The sequence below is a fragment of the Styela clava genome, chromosome 12, assembly GCF_964204865.1.
Source record: "Styela clava chromosome 12, kaStyClav1.hap1.2, whole genome shotgun sequence".
NCBI lineage: Eukaryota > Metazoa > Chordata > Ascidiacea > Stolidobranchia > Styelidae > Styela > Styela clava.
The window spans coordinates 20,094,992-20,114,122 of record NC_135261.1 but is presented as its reverse complement, the minus strand read 5'-3'; the positions used below and the strand labels follow the sequence as shown (position 1 = coordinate 20,114,122).

General features: G+C 33.4%; 1 protein-coding gene and 1 long non-coding RNA gene across 7 annotated transcripts in view; both read left to right on the top strand.

Moving 5' to 3' along the window:
• Positions 1-6,800: 6,800 nt before the first annotated feature.
• On the top strand, positions 6,801-10,744 carry LOC144430532 (uncharacterized). The gene is made up of 2 exons (XR_013479593.1): positions 6,801-8,782; positions 8,912-10,744. It is a non-coding gene; the product is annotated as an uncharacterized LOC144430532 (long non-coding RNA).
• Positions 10,745-10,759: 15 nt separating this feature from the next.
• Positions 10,760-19,131, top strand: part of LOC120330454 (epidermal growth factor receptor-like) — a 36,846-nt gene continuing 28,474 nt past the window's right edge. For all 6 annotated transcript variants that reach the window (XM_078118533.1, XM_078118530.1, XM_078118531.1 and 3 more), the window contains exons 1-11: positions 10,760-11,031; positions 11,628-11,735; positions 12,745-12,908; positions 13,236-13,380; positions 14,236-14,331; positions 15,098-15,229; positions 15,559-15,642; positions 16,739-16,866; positions 17,402-17,546; positions 18,368-18,478; positions 18,892-19,027. In XM_078118533.1, coding sequence (XP_077974659.1) covers positions 10,959-11,031; positions 11,628-11,735; positions 12,745-12,908; positions 13,236-13,380; positions 14,236-14,331; positions 15,098-15,229; positions 15,559-15,642; positions 16,739-16,866; positions 17,402-17,546; positions 18,368-18,478; positions 18,892-19,027 — 1,322 coding nt within the window. In that variant the 5' untranslated portion in view covers positions 10,760-10,958. The remainder of the gene's footprint in view (positions 11,032-11,627; positions 11,736-12,744; positions 12,909-13,235; positions 13,381-14,235; positions 14,332-15,097; positions 15,230-15,558; positions 15,643-16,738; positions 16,867-17,401; positions 17,547-18,367; positions 18,479-18,891; positions 19,028-19,131) is intronic.

Here is a 19,131-nt window from a genome sequence, read left to right as displayed (position 1 = left end):
GAGTCCATATTGTTCATTATCGCAGTATAGTACAACCCTTTTAGCATAGTTTTTGGCTTTGAGCCATGAATGTGAATATTATATATAATATACATATATGTTTTGGTGGCAAGATAACGTCTTAAACTTCCAGTCTTGGCAAAACCATGGGAAAACGAGCAAATAAACTGTTTAATTAAACTTTGTTCTTCCATTCGCGTGTTTTATTTTCGCGAAAATAAAAAGAGTTTCTTGTTGAAAAGTTTTGGCCCAATGTTATATTAGTAATTCGGATGAAAGTTGTTTAGCACCATAAATATTTACCTATTTTATTTTTATTTTAAAGGTTGTCTTTATCGCGTAAATTTTGCCAAAATAATTTTGAAACGCACTGAATTGGCAAATCCAGACACCCAATATCAACAACAATGATTTTCTTTTTTTCTTTTTTTATTAAAAAGAAAAATTATTGATAAATAAATGAACTATGAACTTTAAAGTAATGCGATTGGTTATTCAATTATAATAAAGCAAAAACGTTTTAGTGAATGTAAAATTAGCTTTTCAATATATTCATCATTCACATATTTACATTACAGGATAACAATTTAATGATGTTGTGGCTATATAATATGAGCGTGGTTCTAGTGACATCTTATGGCCAACCATTTTTTTATCCCACGCAGATTCAAGGTTCCCAACTAGAATTGGTTCAAGAAAAACCAAGAAAACAATATATGCATACATATACAAATATCAAATAAACAGATGTTTTCGGTACATAGCTGGGAGGTAAAGTTATATACGACCTTTAGGGGTCATCAGAAAAATTACCTTTTAAATCGAAAATATAAGTGAAATTTGATCATATCATTTAGACCAGTGTCTACGGTGACGGACGTACTCAGATGCAATCAACTAATTTCGTAATGAGGGATAGAAAGATTTCTTCGACTCAACAATCAAAAAGATCCAGTTACTGGAAGGTATCGAAGAAAATCTATTATGACACTATATTTTGTGACCAAGAGATAGTTTTTTTTTCTGCAAACTTTGATTTTAAACCTTTGAAGGAGCAATTTCAGAGACTATGCCAAAATGAAATTGTCTCATGCCAAAGTATAGGCTATATATATCATATATGCAATAGTGGGATTCAGCCGGTTCGCACCGGTTCTATATAACCGTCTCACGGAATCCTATGAGATCAGCGAACCGGTTAACATTACATGACTTTTTGTAACAGAACCGCCTGAAAATATGACATTTGTATGATGGAACCGGATGACAAAAAATTTGAATCCCACCATTGCATATATGTATATAAAATCTTTTATCCACATAAAAAGAAGGCGTCCTCGACAAATTCTAAAATAGTTAACTATGGACTTCAATCCTATACCCATCCCGAAACGCCATCAGGAAGGTCCGATGAAATAGTCCACCGTCGCGAATGTCGCTCTTTCATTGTATTAGCGACAAAATGGTGTTATATCATGATACTTTTTTACTCAAAAAATGTACAGAGAGGCTCAACATCTCGGTCATAACGAGATTTAAGAGTGTTACTTATATTCTGATGTGATGATTCAACCCAGTCTTCGAAACTTCTTGACTTTGCATTGGTCATTTTTTCCTCGTGATATGTCCTCTGATTTTAGCATTCCTCAGAGTTGGTCTCCTTACTGGTTATTTCGACTTGTTGTAAGTCCTCGGTTCTGACTCCCGTTCTTGTAAACCCCTTACGTCCTTTTCCAGTCTGCTTTAGTTTCGAACATTTTGTCGGACGTCGTCTCCAACCTTGTACTTCGGTGTCCACTCACTGTGTTATTCTTCTCCAGACTCTAAACTATATACTTTTATTTTTTCTGTGAACTTTCCTTTATTTCTGGTGGGAAAAAAGTTGTAGCGTTCAACTTAGTTCCCATCCCGTGACTGTAGGATCAGCTGACGTACAGTTTTTGTGGGGACTATACCTTCATGTTTTTTTTGTGGGCGTAACTGATCAGTCTTGGTTTTTAATTTTAATGATACTTTACTACAATCACTTCATTGCACTCTATAATTCCAACTATTCTCGAAAGTTCATTTGGGAAAATAAAATATGACTTTAAGCTGACATCAACGTTTTTGATTTTTTGTCCTGTTTAAATGATTTTTTACACTGACTAGTGAAAAAAAGTTTGACTTAAGACAGTGAAGAATAACTGACAAAAAGTACAGTTTTCATCCTTTGGATCGTACTTCCCAAATCACACTATTGCCCATTTCGTAAACGCCAATTATACTGTGCTAAAATGTTAGAATTCAAAGTTTAAGCGCCCATGATAATTAGTTAACGTATTTTTAACAATTCTTTCGCAGAGAAGAAACGATAGAGGACGAAAAATGGCTTTGAGGCAACGTAAAACGAAAGAAACTAATTTACGATCGACAATGGTGAAAAGAGCAAAGAAAAGAGTGAACTCGATAAAAATGCCAGTTGTGGACGATGTTAATATTATTGATAAGGTTTCACGAGTGGCATTTCCCACGTCGTTTGCAGTTTTCAACTTGGTGTATTGGACGTTTTATACGTTTTTCTAATGGTTGTATCACCTTTCAAATAAAAGTGCATATGTATAAATATAAAACTTTGATTGATTATTTCATTTTTGTAATTTTGGGGAGACGTGAAACATCTAAATCAGGGTCGGCCAACCTTTTTGGCCGATGGGCCACATTTAGTTTAGTAATAATTGCGCGGGCCACTTAACATGGTAATTATGTTCTAGTTTTGCTACACTGACCAAAAGTTAATGTAAAAACAAACAAAACCCTCGCACCAAACTTTCTCAATAATAAGAACAATAAAAAAACAAAAATACAGTGAAGTCAACAAAGTTTTTTCTACACGTAGACATTTTAGTGTGAAGTGAAACAGTGAAGGCACTGTTTTTCGCTAACAAGTTTGTCAATATTCGCTGAAAAGGACGATGCATCAATGCGAAGCGAATTTTTCATATGACTGTCAGAAATTAGTGATCTCACAGGGGATTTGACATGGTTCATCTGTGAAAAAACTTGCTTGTACGAGTACGTGCTGACAAATTATGAGGTCATTAAAACTGCCATTCTGCCCAAGTGTGTGAGCTACTATTTATGTATCGATATCTACCATTTGGTGATGGCACTCATGGCTCGTTTGAAAAGGCTAGCAGAGCGCATTTCAGGAAAATGAACAAATTGTTCGTATCAAATCTTCATAATAACTACATCACTCGAAAAATAGAAGTTTTACGCAATTTTTTTTATTTAATTCCAAAAATACAGCGCGGGCCACTCGAAACTCCTCGGCGGGCCACGGGTTGGACGACCCTGATCTAAATGTACCACTTTCATGTTCTTTGCGCTTGTTATAGATAACTGACACCAACCGCCTAAAATAGGGACAATATGAAATAGGTAGTCAAATGGGTATCGTGAAAATCACTTCACTGTACGAATAGTGGAACGTTACTAGCGTACAAATGTGGAACATATTTTTTATAGAATTCATATTTATATATATGAACATAAATCCGCTGCAATATTTTATTAGTATTCTTCAAATGCTTCATAGATAGGCGAATCAAAGATTGAATAAATGGTCCGACCTTAGAGCAAAGTTCTTCTCGATTCACGCTGGTCTTGAAAACTAAACCATAGATTTTATGGTCTATGCGTATAGTTAGTCTATTCATATATATATACTAGTCGTGCAACTAAGGTAAGTGATGGGAATCTTGTCTCACACCTTCGAATAATGCTAAGAAGATGTGAATTTGTATTTTCTAAGCCATGCTGTAAGCGGAAAAGGACTATGACTTACGGACTACGCGCCAAAGGTAGCGTACAAAAAAAAGTTACCAAAAAGACTTCAATAGATAATGTCTTCAGAGGACGAAGCATCCGAGAATGAATGAGAATCCCGATACAAGCAGGTGTACCGATTGAAGGTTGTACGGATCTGAATTACGTTTTGCTAATTTTTCAGTTGAACTTTATAATTTGCAATTAAGTTACGGTTGATAATCATTGACCAATCACATTTCCTGCAACACACTTCATTTCGCTCTTTTCGGCTATCACAGAATTTTCTCTTCAATGTGGCCTGGACTAACAATAAGCGCCATTCAAAAATTTATATTTGTGGTGTCAATATGCCGTGATATATAATTTGTTCCTAACGTACTATGAAATTTGACTATTGAATCATTGATGACTTCACGATGGATAGAAAACCCATTGTATTGCCACAGACGTTACGCACTTGTTGAGTGCCCTTTTATAGTATATATACGAGTATATGATATTCTGGAGCGTTTAAACAAAAATTTCCTACTGGCGGAGCCTCGTATAATTAAAGCCTATAATATGATCTCTTGAGATTCAGTACTATACCGGGGTATTTTACGGTGAATATTTCTATACGTGCGTATTTATATAATATTGTTAGGATGGGATGTATTCGGACAAGTTTTAAATTAAACATATGTGTTGCATTAAAAATCATGATGAGATCTGATTTCGCGAAGTAATGTCATAAACGGTACGGAACTTTGCATTCGTAATTGTACACTGGTATAGATCAAGCCGTCGACTAATTTCAGCTACTCTGGATTCTCTGCTAAACAAACTAGCCGCCACTAAAGAAGTCAAGATTGAGCGAACAACTTTTAAACGGCCCAACATATGATGATATCTCGAACTTGTTTCATTGCTATAAAAATAAGCAAACCCGTACGAAATATCCATATTGCAAGGTGGCCACAAAACACGTTTTTAGTAAGGGCATGAGGTTGCCAGAGACGAATCTTCAATTTAATTAAACCTGAGCAAGACACATTTCAGCAGAAAACCGCATTAAAAAACATTGACTTGTTGGCCCGAATTTCGTTCCACTGACAAGAGTATTCATGTCAAAAATGAGTTCATGTTAAAAATGTATTGCGGCAATCATATCGTTAATGTTTAGCCTACTTTATACTAATGCTTCTTTCAAATTGATATATATATATATTATATATATTACATTCAGTGGCAAAAACTTTATTTATAGGGTAACTTTAGCAATTGCAAACAGAGAGATCATCAATCTGTCACAGCAAAAAGTCAACCTCGGGGACAAAGTCGGGAAAATTCAGGATTCAAGTAAAATTTCGTGGTTCATACCTCTGATAGTGAAATGATTAACAGAACTACGTTTATGATCGCCAATGATATATCATTGTTTATGCAAAATCTATCATTTCGAGGACGAGCCATTTGACATTTCCCGGCTTGCTGCCCCGGAAGATAATATTTCACAGGTTGTCGGGCTCATCTTAGAAAGGCTGACGTACGTCACGTACGTCACCCCTAATTTTTTTTTGGACCTACGCTGTTAAGTTTGCATATTATTGTAATCAAATCAATTTAAATACCATTTCTGAATGATGCAAGATCACATCCTGACTTTTTCGAAGTTCGTGACAGAGAGCTTTGAATCACGATGATTTTGACAAAATTTACTACAGATACTGACATAATTTATATTCTTTAATAGGCCTACTTGGCGACAATGTATCTGATGCTAAGGTAAGGTTGTGCAACAACAACCAGGCGGGGCACAAAAATTGTTGCATGAGGAACATTACATACAGCATTGATTTTCAACATTTTGTAGAGTGGAAGCCCAATGAAGCATTCACACATCCAATAAAGGGCCACAACCTGGCCCGCCAAGTCGTTTAGTGTGGCCCTTGTCAACACTCACATTTACTTCCATCAAATCCTAATTTGATAGTTTATGTTTGAAATGGCGCTAACATAAGTAAAAATAAATATTGTTTCTTGCCCTTGTCGCCCCAATTTGTCTAGAAAATGAAGCTAACAAAAAGCAGATGAAGAAGTCAGCTGACAGAAGAATATTTGACCAGTCAGGCAAGGGTTGCTACAACTTCTGTCAAAGCTGATGTTAACAAATTGTGCAAAAAATCGAAATGTCAGTGTCCCAATGAAACGTTAAATAAATAAAATTTGCATTGTAAGAACTTTTGAATTCGTGTATGTAAAAACTAATTTTTATGTGTCCCAGCTAGATTTCTGAAATTAGTTAGGCCAACCACGGCCTCTCGTCCAGTTGCCATTCCATATCGGAACATTCCATATCCACGTAGAGAGAGAGAGAGAGAGAGATTTATTTCCACAAAAACAAAATCAACACTAATATAAACATGATACAATAACGAAAATAATCCACAGTAATTGATTATTGCTTTGTGCGGGTCGGTGTGCAATACCGTAGGCTACCAGTCCCAGGACACTAGTGCCGGGTTTGTCCTAGCTTTCACAGGTTTTATGACGATGATACCATCTTGTGTCACTAAAAAGCTCCCAAATTCGAAAAACATCAGATCGCGAGTGCGAATGCGGAACAGCCATGCGTTGCGCAATTTTTAATTTGTAATTCGTCATCACACAAATTGTTAAAAAGAGAAAATATTTTTTTCATGGAGCCCACAGAAAGTCATGTCCATGTTCGTGTCCATATTTCGGCACAGCTCTTTTTTTTGTGCAGACAAACGCAAAAGCCATCACAGATGTAGTAAACAATAAATAAAGAATTTTGATTTTTGTAAAGACAATTTTGACCTTTTCCACGTACTGCAGCAGGTTGTGCATCCCTGATCTCGACGAGCTATCACTGCACAATAAACCAACGTACACTAGTGGGCTGAAGAGGGCGAGACCAGATTATGCTTTATCATCAGGGATAGGTGATCGTGAAAGTGTTAATTACCGGTACCGTAAAGGTAAAATTCTTCACCTACAATTTCACATAATTAATGTACTGGTACCGGTTTCTATACAATATTAATGAAATTAAACTTCAATTACCGGTACCGTAACTGCCTTGTGTTGTTTTTCTATTAACGGTACTGACTGAAGGTTTTGTCTGTTTGTTGACCTTCCTGATTCTGTAATCAGTTTCATTTATTTTGTTTTTATCGTATCCTATGCTGATTATGAAGTCAAAATAACTTATACCCTAAAACTTGGCTTTTATCAATTCAGACCCGCCTCCACACCCAGACACCCTATTCCTGCACTCCTACACTCTGCCACTTAAGTATAAGTTTATTTCGACTCCATAATCAGCAAAACAATAAAATGAATGGTAAAAATAAATAAATAAAAACTGATTATGAAATCAGGAGAGCGAACAAAACCTTAGATAAGGTTTAAAACATACAGAATGTATATAAGATGGAAGGTTTTGCCAAGAAGATGTGGTACGTGTTCACTCACCTAAAATAATTGAAATATTTCACACACGCACCCTCACACACAACCATATAGAAGTTATTAAGTAAAGGGAACACTTCAGCACTTGCTGACTTACCGGTAGCAAATCTCCGCCCCCTTTGGGTGCATCGATGTAGTCTTTGAAAATCAGGTTGTGTGTCTCCAGCATATCTTAGTGAATTGAATAGGATTATGTGAGGATAGGATGTCAATTTTAGAATTTCACATTCAGATATTAAACCGATTTGAATCGGCATCATTTCGAATGATTTAAAGCAATTTTTTGAATAATGACCTGATTCTGTTAATAAAAATAATAATTCAGATAAAACTAGTCCATCGCAGGATGGCATTGGCATTGCAACATCGATCAAAAGTTTTTTGTTATTTATTTTCTTTGCGCTTGCAGATTTTCCCAATTTGTAACAATCCTGGCAGCCTGGGTTGTTGTTTTTTATATCACTATTATGTTGATATTATAGGTCACACTCACAGTTTGAGGCGCAGTTCTTACCACTTCATGGCAGCTCCTGCCACGAACGAACCGCGGCAGCTCTTGCCATGGTTTTATAGCGCTATTCTGTATTCAGTAATCAGTATTAACGGTATATTCACAAACTAATGTACCAAATTCTAATTGATCATGCGGAATTATATCTACTTAAATCCTAACCCTAACCCCAAATCCATCAAGACTGTATCCATAAGAAAAACGTTCCAACTTACCCAATATTTGTCACCCTAAGGGACAGCCCTGTCCTTACGGCCCACCTGCCGCGGTTACGGCAGCAAAATTTTACCTGCCATTGGTTATCAATTTGCTGCCGCGGTAACGGCAGCTCGACATTGGTTTGTGGCAGCTAAAAAGTCAGTCGCCATAGGTTTGGCCGTAGCGGCCATGGTATGGAAATACCGCCATGGTTTTGCGGCAGCTGCAGACGCCATAGAATACTTAAAACTGCACTTGCACAGTTTAGGAGCAACCAATCATTTCACTCAATTTTGTTTAACTACTTGAGATCTTAAGAAGGTTCACAATATCTCATTATTTAAACATAATTCAAACTTCCAATATAGACTATTATCATTATAATAACAACATGATTGGATTGATCTATATTAAAAACATAGTCTGTGATGTTTCCCTCAGTCCAGTAGGGCAAAGTTCTTCGATTCCAAGAAGAGCCTCCATATTAAGACATTAGTTATAACAGTGAGTGCAAACCCCTCCTTTACGAGACAGCTTGGGCCTCTATCGACTCAAAAAGGCAGACTGGCACTGCACAATAAACTAAAAAGGACATTCTGAAAAAGCCACCATTGGATTAATCAGAAAAAATAATCTAGTGTTTTGAAGGAATAAAGATTTACCGTAGCATTCGAGAGTTGTTAAAGAAAGCGCAATTTTAGTCAAGTGACGGCCGACTCGTGTTTGATTCAAATTATTACTGAGACAAGCTTGGCGCGATCTGACGCATCTGAGAGATAAATGAAGGTGTTTGCTTTATTTGATCCGAAATTTTTTTTTTACGTACCGGTAGCATTCGAGAATTTTTAGCAAAGAACATAATTTCAGTCATGTGACAGTTTACGCACATTGAGACTGATTTAAATTATTATACAGACAAGCATGGCTCGATCTAATGCACGCATCTGCCATCGTTCCAGACACCCCTCATTTCAGAGTCAAATCGGATGTTTGTTTTATGGAACCAAATGTCAGGACATCTTGGATTCGGACACTACTATGAATATGTAGTTCTATGTAACAACAAAATATTTTCTCAGTCCTAATACATTTGGGAATTGATGCATCAATCGTATAGCCTATATATTTTTTTTTCTTTCGACTTCATTCTTTAGTTCATTAATAGATCACAATTTATCCTGTAGTAATTCCAAATTTAAAGAAAATTTATGATAATATAATATTTTGCTAAATAGAATCAGATTTGAAATCCTTTATTAATACCAGAGGAAATATGTATTGGAACCAAAAATTTGTTATTGAGAGTCTTGTTAATAATGTATGTGACATAGATTTTTCAGGATTTGATCATAATTTGGCCTATGATTTACAAATTAAATTTTATTCCCTATTTTGTTGTATATGAGTGTTTATGAAGGCTCGAGTTCAACTGTTGAAACTCAGATTAAAAAAAACCTTTCTGAATATAAACATAGATTTCTGTTCCATTTCATATAGAAACATGAAAGCAATTTGTTGTTGTTATTGATAAGTTGTATTCTAGCACAACTCCCAAAATTTTTCTTACATTAAAAGAATTAATGTTTTCTGAATGGTTAGCAGACCAGCGTTTAAATATAATTTCAAGCTGACATACTGACATAAAAATATAGATATTTGTATTTGTAAATAAAATTTGAATAACCTTTTTTGGTTAAATTTTGGTTAATTTCAGATCACTCTAGGTATCAAACTATCAATTCTCTTAAACACTATTACCGGTATATTTTATCTTGAGGCGACACATTTTTGTGGTCAATTTGAGGCAAATTTTCTTACCTATGTTTCATGCTCATTTTTATGCTAATTGATAACATTAATAACAGTCAATCTATGTACTCATAGGATTGCAGTAATTTTAGATAAAGATTCATATTAGTATTTATGAAAATCAGGTTTCTGCTTAATTTATATATAATAGTACAAGATTTGATTTCATAAGGCTATGACTCTATGAGTGAGTCCGCTGGAATAATTCAAAATTTTAGACTCTCAGGGAACAACAAGATTATTCTTTCTTACAATTTATAAGACATGCTACTTTTATGCTATGAGAACCCATTAAATAGAATATTTTCACAATAAAAATGTTAGAAATAATAAATTCTTATCATTCCACTTGAGCTATATTTATGTTTTGTGTGTTTGCTAGTTTTCTACATTTTGTTCGAAATGTAGCCTATAATTCACCTCATATTAATGTTGCATTATGAAAATGGTTTTGGCACAAAATTACACAATTTGTTTTTTGTTTTTGTACTGGTGAAATATACTAGTCAAGTGAAATGTAAGACTTTCGCATTGAGTATTTGAATATTAATATTTATTTAGTGAGATATGTCCTGGCCATAGAAAACCAATATTTACTTGGTTCGCCAAGATTCGATAAATTTTTATGTATGGTATATTAAGAAATCATAGGATATGAATGAGGATATTATGTAACAAAGATTCACTTTTACGTACAGGCTGAAACAAAAAACATAACTCAGGTCATTTGGAATACAGTAATTCCTAATTTGCTAAAATTTTGGGTGCAATCATACACAAATATGTTAATTTTCTTCATTTTCGTAGAACTAATTAAGAAATTTATGGATTCCCATTTTTTGGTCAATCTGTATATTTATCGGCCATCATTCATGTATTATATTGTAACAAATTATCACATATTTTTGTGGGTAAAAATTTACACTTGTTTCATGATCATCTTTTGAATTGCAGGGGTCTTATTATCATTATAAAACAATCTACATCAAACTGATGTATAACAAAGAAATCCAGTATTTGCAGTTTGTTGTATTCCTAACCTAAGACTTTGCGACTGCACTGGAACTGGATAAATTGGAATGAATCAGACCTTAAAACATAATTCAGCATAAACAAAGGCAGCATATATATTTTGTCCGACTGAGAATTCAGAATGGGAATATTATATGAAATCATCGTTCTTCTATGTTTCTCTGCCATTCTTCACTTGGGATATAGTCAGTCCGGTATGTGAATTTAATATGCTTATATTTACTGAATGGAATACTTAAAATTGTCTCAAGGAGATATTGTTTTATAATTTTGTTAATCATGAACTTGGGGGTACTATCATGTTGTCTGTCTAGAATGTTTCATCAAGAAACGAATGCCAACTCTGGCAGTTAACTTGTGTCTGGGTTTTTAAATTATTGTTAATATTTTCAATATCTTACGCAAAATGCATGCAAATTCATTAGAATTGTGTCAGACATTGAGTACTTTCTGATATCACAAAAGATATTGCATATACATAACTGCATCATAGCATTCTGATGACACAATGACTGTGATGGACCATGCTAACCCATGCTGTTCTGTTTATCTGTGTAAACTAGATGACCCTAATGGATAACCAACCGTACTTTCAACTGGCAAGTATTCATGAATAATGGATCATAATATTATTCATTACCATATTCTGTTCTTCTTCAATATAGGGCTCTGGTACGTGGAAATGCGAAAAGTCCCTTATATATTCATATGTTTTTAACTAATATCTTATCATTTTTTTAATTTAATAAATTCATAATTAAATTTTAAATTTTAATAAATATTTCATCAGATTCATGCGATGATAAAATATGTCCTCAACCTCTGGACTGCCGATATCCCAAAGTTGTTGTGGAATTGCCAGATCCCTATGACAAGTGTTGCAATATAACAGAATGCAGTAAGTTCGGCTGTACTTTTTTCTGTTAAAATATATGTTTATTTTCTTCAACCATAAACCATATATTTCTTATAAAAAAAAGTTGTTTTTCGATGGTTTGGAAGAAAGCATTTTGATTTCATTGGTTTCGAGTTTGAATTATTTTATGTCATCTTAGATAATTGAAAAATTCTTTTATTGAATGATTAGTTATTTTCTTATCAATGAACTTTACTATTGGGAGAAAATGATGGTGTACATCCTGTTTTGATTGGTAATGAACTCAAATAGGTGATTGCTTACAAAGAAAATTTCAACCCAGCAGTCATGCTTTAAATATTGGTTCAATGATTATTTTTTTTAGCTATCTGTGGAGTTCTGAATAGCATATCACAGGCTATAGAAACTAAATAATTTTGCCTGTAATGATTTATGATATTCAATATCTCAACACGTATCCGAAACTTGATGTGGGATATCCTCCAATTCAAAGCTCTCTTATAGAAAACACCGATTAAGTAATAGCAGCTTGTATGTATACTAGTCAGCCCTACTTTGCTCATTAAAGTGTGGCTCTGCTCTATAACAACGAAATCCATTTGAAATTATCTGTTTACATATTCATGCCCAAGTATGATTCATAGATGCAGTAGTTTGCCAGTCCATGTAAAATTATCTGTTCATTTAGAGATTTTTCACATACCGTATGCTCAATATAGTCCTTTAATTAAGTTGACATGTGCCTAGTGAAGTATGCCTAACTTCTATAGCATGATTTTTCTTTGTATTGTATTTTCATGTCTGCAAAATCCTTCAATTTTATCTGATGTGAAATTAAAAATAAAACTGTTGAGTAACAAATAGTATTCTATATATTTTAGAATTCACCTTTGCTTTTAATTTGGATTCTTATTAATTGTATAAATTTGTCCGTTTATATAACTTGAGCCGTCCATGCTTTATTGCCCTGTACACCTTTATACAGCATATTGTTCTATACAATTTTTAAATTAAATAAACATCTTTTTAGTTTGTGAAGGCACAGCGTCACGTCTGAGTTCATCTCACGATTCCGATGTGCAGTATGCTGCATTTCTTAGGTACACAAATTGTACAATGATTGATGGGAATTTGGAAATTGTATATATTCATCCAAAACCCAAGATCAACTTGTGGACTTTAGAAGCAACAAAAGTGAGTGAATGTTTGAAACTACCGTAAAAGTACAGCTTGACTGAGTAGTCTGGCATTAGCTTTCAAATTTGATATGTTGTCCTGATTTTGGTTTTAACAACTTACTTGTAAAAACTGTTACTTGGGAATATATATTGATTAGTGTAATGGTTCCTGACATTAAATGTCAGGGGTCCTTTTTATTTGCCTCAATATTCACCAACTATATTTTTGATGAAAACTAAATCTGAAGTCGATTTAACACAGAGTTCAACGTCACTCAACGTCACAACGTTCACTGGACTGATTTCTAATAATTAAATATCAATACGTTTCATTTTATTGTAGCACATTCATACAGTCACTGGATATGTTTTAATATCAACAACCTATATTCATTACATTGATCTTTCATCATTGCGACTAATACGTGGCCGTACATTGTATCATGCTGACAGAACACAAAATCAGGCCTGCGGGCAGGCAAGAGACGGTGAGTTTGTTTGTGATTTGATAAGAGATTTTAATTTATTTTTTTAATGTTTGTACAAAAAAATCAGATCGTCTTTTCTCATTCATATGAATGATACATTTTTCAATAAATATAAATATTTAAAAAATTTATCTCGATAAATTTTTAAATCAATATTGTCCATTGTCATAAATATATTTAAGGCTGACCATAACACAAAATTATGCAAATTTTCAAAAATTGAAAGCTGAGGTTTAATTAGATATTTCTTGTTTTCTATTACTTATGTGCATTCTTGTAACTCTGCAAATTGGTTTTACTCGAAGGAATCTAAAATTTCCTTAATAATAGCTGTCCGTTACTACTATGGAATTCATTGTAATAATATTATCCTATCCTTAGGGAATTAAAAGGGTCATAGGTTGCCAGTAGACTTAAACTGGTATTTTCAATCTGGAATGAGGGCCTAATCTCCTTATATGATGTCATGGTTTGTTATGTGTTTCAATTCTTCATTTCTGAATGCAATATGGTTGAAAAGCTCTCCTTATGATATTGTTGAGTCTGGCTATGCTACCATGTCTTTTTTATATCAATTAATTTCAGTAATTTCAAACGTACGTAATATAACAAGTATAAACTTCACCGAATAGTTGACGTTTATGATGTCTCTGGTTTGTCTTGTAGACCACTAAAATTCCTCCTGTGGTAATTGTTTCAATTTTAAATAAATCTAACTTGAATAAATTTTGCTACCAAAATTAATATATTTTTCTAAATTTTTGAAATTTCCTTTTACATCTTAGATTTCTTTTTTTGTTTGATTAGTTTTTCAACGTATATGATATCGTCATTATGTTTCCTTATTTTTTTCAGATAAAGAAATTGGATATTCTCTTTATATTTATGGGAATTACGTTCTTAATGATCCAATAATGGGACTTCGTGGAATATTAATGCCACATTTGACAGGTATAGTAATATAATACCAATACGTTGCATACTGGATGATGTTTTTTCTCGATTCTACGAATGTAAATTGACCATAGGGTGGAATCTAGCTTCTGATATTGTTTATTATTAAACTAACATGTTATTTTCAACATTCATATTGTGGTTAGCCTATATAATAATAATTTGTGAGAGTATCTCAGAATTAATGACCAAATACAGAATGATAAAACATAACATATTTAGTTGCGTGTTGATTCTTTGAGTTTCTTCTAGGATTGTAACAGAGTTTGGACTCAATCTTTTTCATTTGAGAGTTAAACTCGTTCTTTCTTTATATCATGAATATAAATATTCCAGACTGTATTTATTACACTACCTTTAGGTGATTACACAATCCCAGGAAGCAGAATAACATTATTTTATTGTTGAATGTGATTATGTGAATCATATAACGTACTGTAAAGGAAAGTGATATAAAAAGTTTTGCTCATTTTTACAAGTCTTTTTAATTCAACTTATTGAATTGAATGTAACATAAATCACAGTGCTTCATTTTATTTCATTTATGACTCCTGAGTGATTCTTGTTGCACACTAACACAAATATATTTCTGTAACATTTCGTCTGACCAAGGTCAGACTTCCTCAGACATACAATATTGGAATATTGGAAGAAGTCGTTTTTCACGATATTCAGCTCTGAAATATTTTGACATTGTTGTTATTTTTTAATCTCATTAAATATTTTGTCGATTATTTTTAACTCTGTATATTGCATATAACAGAAATAATGAATGGAAATGTCAAGATTGATGGAAATAGAGATTTATGTTATGTCGATTCTATTATATGGACTGATGAAATACTTAACAAACCTGAACAGAAAGCCTACGTGAATGTCAGCAAAACTGCAATATGTGAGTCGATTTTGCTGTGCCATTGACCTATTATATAGACTCTCTATACCAGAATTTCTCAAACAAGGCCATCTGCCCCATTAGAGGACCAGGGAGTAGTTCTTTTTCTGGGGGCCACTAGCAAAGGCCCCCACTAAGCATTTGTGGCAAGTACATTAATTAGAAGTAAATTGAAGTTTACTTTCATATGTTAGCTTTTTATTATTATCAAACCTGATGAATAAAATAACTGGGAATAATTTTAAAAACTAGTTTCACTCTTTGAGTGGGTGGCGTTTGACTTACCTATATCGAAGGTATGAATGTTACTGATGTTTTTTCCTTCATAGGCAAATGTCCAAGTTCTTGTATTCATAAAGATGTTGATGATAAAGCACATTGCTGGGGAAACAGCACAGACTTGTGCCAACAATGTAAGTATTATTAATGATGTTTTGAATTAAGATTGCAATATTAATGATTTGAGCTGCTTTTTTGTCTTGAAATGCCTAATTTTTCGAGTGTCAGTTTTTCTTCTCACATACTATTGTAGATATCGTCACAGTATTTTCTGTTTTCATCAATACATTTTTAAGGCAATTTTGTCGTGCCTGAGTGACGCATATACTGGTTATACACACGTCTAATTGCAACTGTAAAAGGCTTTATATCGCTCGACTGTGAAGCGTGAAGATAGTTAGGTATTGTAATGCTACCCGCACTAGTGTACTTGTGCTATAATCATTAAACATTGTTAACAATAGACATTTTCTTATTTAAATATAGTTATATTCACAAAAGAAAATGTATAGGCTATATCCTTGAACAAGAACATTATTGTACTAGTTTCTGAATTATAAAAAATTTGGTACTCTCGTAGTATGTGAACCAAGATGGCGGACACTGGAACATAGTATGTGTACCAGGTTAGGGTTAGGCCATAATTTTTCCTATTTTAGTTATATTACAAGTTCGGGGAGCCAAGTGACTCCCGTAGTATTTGTACCTGAAACTATGGCCCAATCCGAACCTGGTACATATACTACGTTCCGGTGTTCGCCATCTTGGTTCACATACTGCAGGAGTACCAAAAATTTCATTCTAGTTAATACTTCAAAATAACTAACCATTGACGAGGTTCTTTACTTTTAATAAAGACAGTTATGTTTTCTAATTACTGTGCCTCCTGAATATGTCGCTGCAGTAAAACCAATTCATCTTGTATCACATTTTAATTTTTTGAGAAAATTGACTATTTATATTAGTTTGGTTCTAAAAATGGACACTAGAGCAGGTACAGAGACTAGAGCTTTGAGCCCATACCAAGAAATGGCCCCTGATCCCCATTAGAGAAGATCAAAGTCCATTTTTGAAAAATATGACATAACCTACCTACTTAGGTTTCACTGCGTCGATATCATTTGGATATTTGTTCGAACTAAATCTCTGATCTTTTATCTCTACTTCGTATTTTATTTTCTTAAGTCGAAACATTATATACATTTTTATTAATAATATTTATTTTTCTAGTCACACGCAGGCCATGTAGAGATAAGTGCACTGGAAGATGTAATCAAAATGGTGGTTGTTGTGAAAGTTATTGTGCAGCAGGATGTATTGTTGAGGATAGCAGCAAGGGAATAAAAAGAGAATGCCATGTATGTAAAATGTTTATTATTCGAAAATATAAATTTGAAGCTGAGGTGTTGAATAAAGTAACCATGCAGCTTTGAGTTTTTTGGTATTAAGTATTCACAAAAGAAAATGTATAGGCTATATCCCTGAACAAGAACATTATTGTACTAGTTTCTGAAGTATAAAAAATTTGGTACTCCCGTAGGCTGTAGTATGTAAACCAAGATGGCGGACACTGAAACATAGTATGTGTACCAGGTTAGGGTTAGGCGATGATTTTATTCCAATTTTCCCTGTTTTAGTTCTACTGCGAGTTCGGGGACTGTCTGTGTTAGCCAAGTGAATATCCCCTGCCCATAGGTTTCAGTCCCTTAACACAAATTGATGTAAACGAACTAAATTAGTTACCTCTATATTGGTACGCATACTTCTGGAGCACCACTAGTGGTTTTGATTCGAAGTATCTGAATGATCATAATAAACTGTTACTGATGTACTGCTGTTATTCATTTGATGTTCATTTCCATCTATTTGAGCATTGGTCCTTTGTTTTTCCAGGCTTGCAAGTATTTTAATAATTTTGGAAAATGTGGAGAGCGATGTCCATCAGGATCTGATCCGTCTTCTACAGATATTGTATCGGGAATTGATAAATCGAAAATTCGATACGAGTTGGTTTGGTACTGTGTACCTCAATGTCCAAGTAAGCTGATTATATTCATTCATGTTATCGGCAAGGCAAATTACTCTTCTTGTTTGTACAACTGGATTACGTGTTTATTATCAGTTTCTGGGGGAGCATGGTATCATTCTTTATTTTGCAATTTTAGTTCTTATAAATGGTCTCTGAGGAATTTTATTGTTTGTGTGTGTAATTGCTGTGTAATCCCTTTTTTATCCTTATATACTGAGGTATTACTTTTTGGAATGCAGGTGCATGATGCAACATTAATGTCCATTGCATAATGCATCATTAATGATTAATTAATTTAATTATGTTTATGAATCCTATTTATTCTTTAATCATTCTGTGCAATATCATACCAACGTTTTGCCGCTGTAAATGGATTATTAAATGAGCTACTTCTTTATGATTTTTTGAGCTAATGTTAATGTTGCTGAAGTACTGATACTGACTGATAAACGGTATTTTGAGATTTGATTGATAAATGGGATTTTCCAAGTTCTCATAGAATATTTAATATATTTATTTTCCAATTACCGCCTTGTTTTTTCTTGATGGTATCTATTCTCACTGAATCCATTAGGCTTTTATCAGTGACAGTGACACATCCCAGATAAATACTGATATACTTGATAGCAAATGTTTCAAAATGCATGCTAATTCACTTTTTCAAACAGTGCCTATATGCTAGCAAAAAAATCACTTTTATTATGTTTTTTTAGGTTTATTGATATTGCATATGAATATGCCTTGTCGCAACTTCAAAATCCTACATAGATATTCTATAACTTTCAGTATTATAATTTTGCTATTATTAAATTGCAAATTGATTTCTTCAGGTACAAGGAGGATATATGAACCAGATCGAAGATGTGTTTTAACATGTCCTGAGAAATATTATGCTGATAAAGGTTATTGCAAGGAATGTCCCCCTGGGGGCTGCACAAACAGTAAGATTTTAAATTTTTTATTATTTGTAAATTTTTACTAATAAAAAATAATTGATATACCGGTACATAAGTTAATTGTGGATGGTGAGCTTTTACCTCGTCCGCTAGACAAATTTGACTTTGACAAGACTATTTTGCAACTGGTATCTCATAGCAATAATCAATACTTGTTTGTTTATGGAAGATTATCATTTTTGTTTGTCCTTTTATGTCTGTAATAAACTGTGCATGAGACTTATTTAAATCAATGTCAATTCAAATGGATTTCTGTGTATCGATGAATTGAACTAGGATTTGTTCAATTAAAATTTCAGAATAATTGTTGTATTATGGAAGAAAATATTTTGTAACAAAGAACAACAAGCGAAACAGATTTTTTTGATCTTTCCTTATCATTTTTTTCTACTACACAGTTTGTTATGGGTTGGAAGCAAAAATTGGACCATTGATGTATGATGATGTAATACATTCAGGAAATATTGGAAATTTTAGCAAAAATTGCACAATTATAGAAGGCTCGCTTAATTTTAGAGAGAATACTTTCAGAGGGTAAGAATTTCTATATTATTTTCTTTCAATTGTTATAAGGCTAGTAATGCAGCTATTAATATGAAAAAGGTTAGTTATCTACACACAATGCTATACTTGACTGA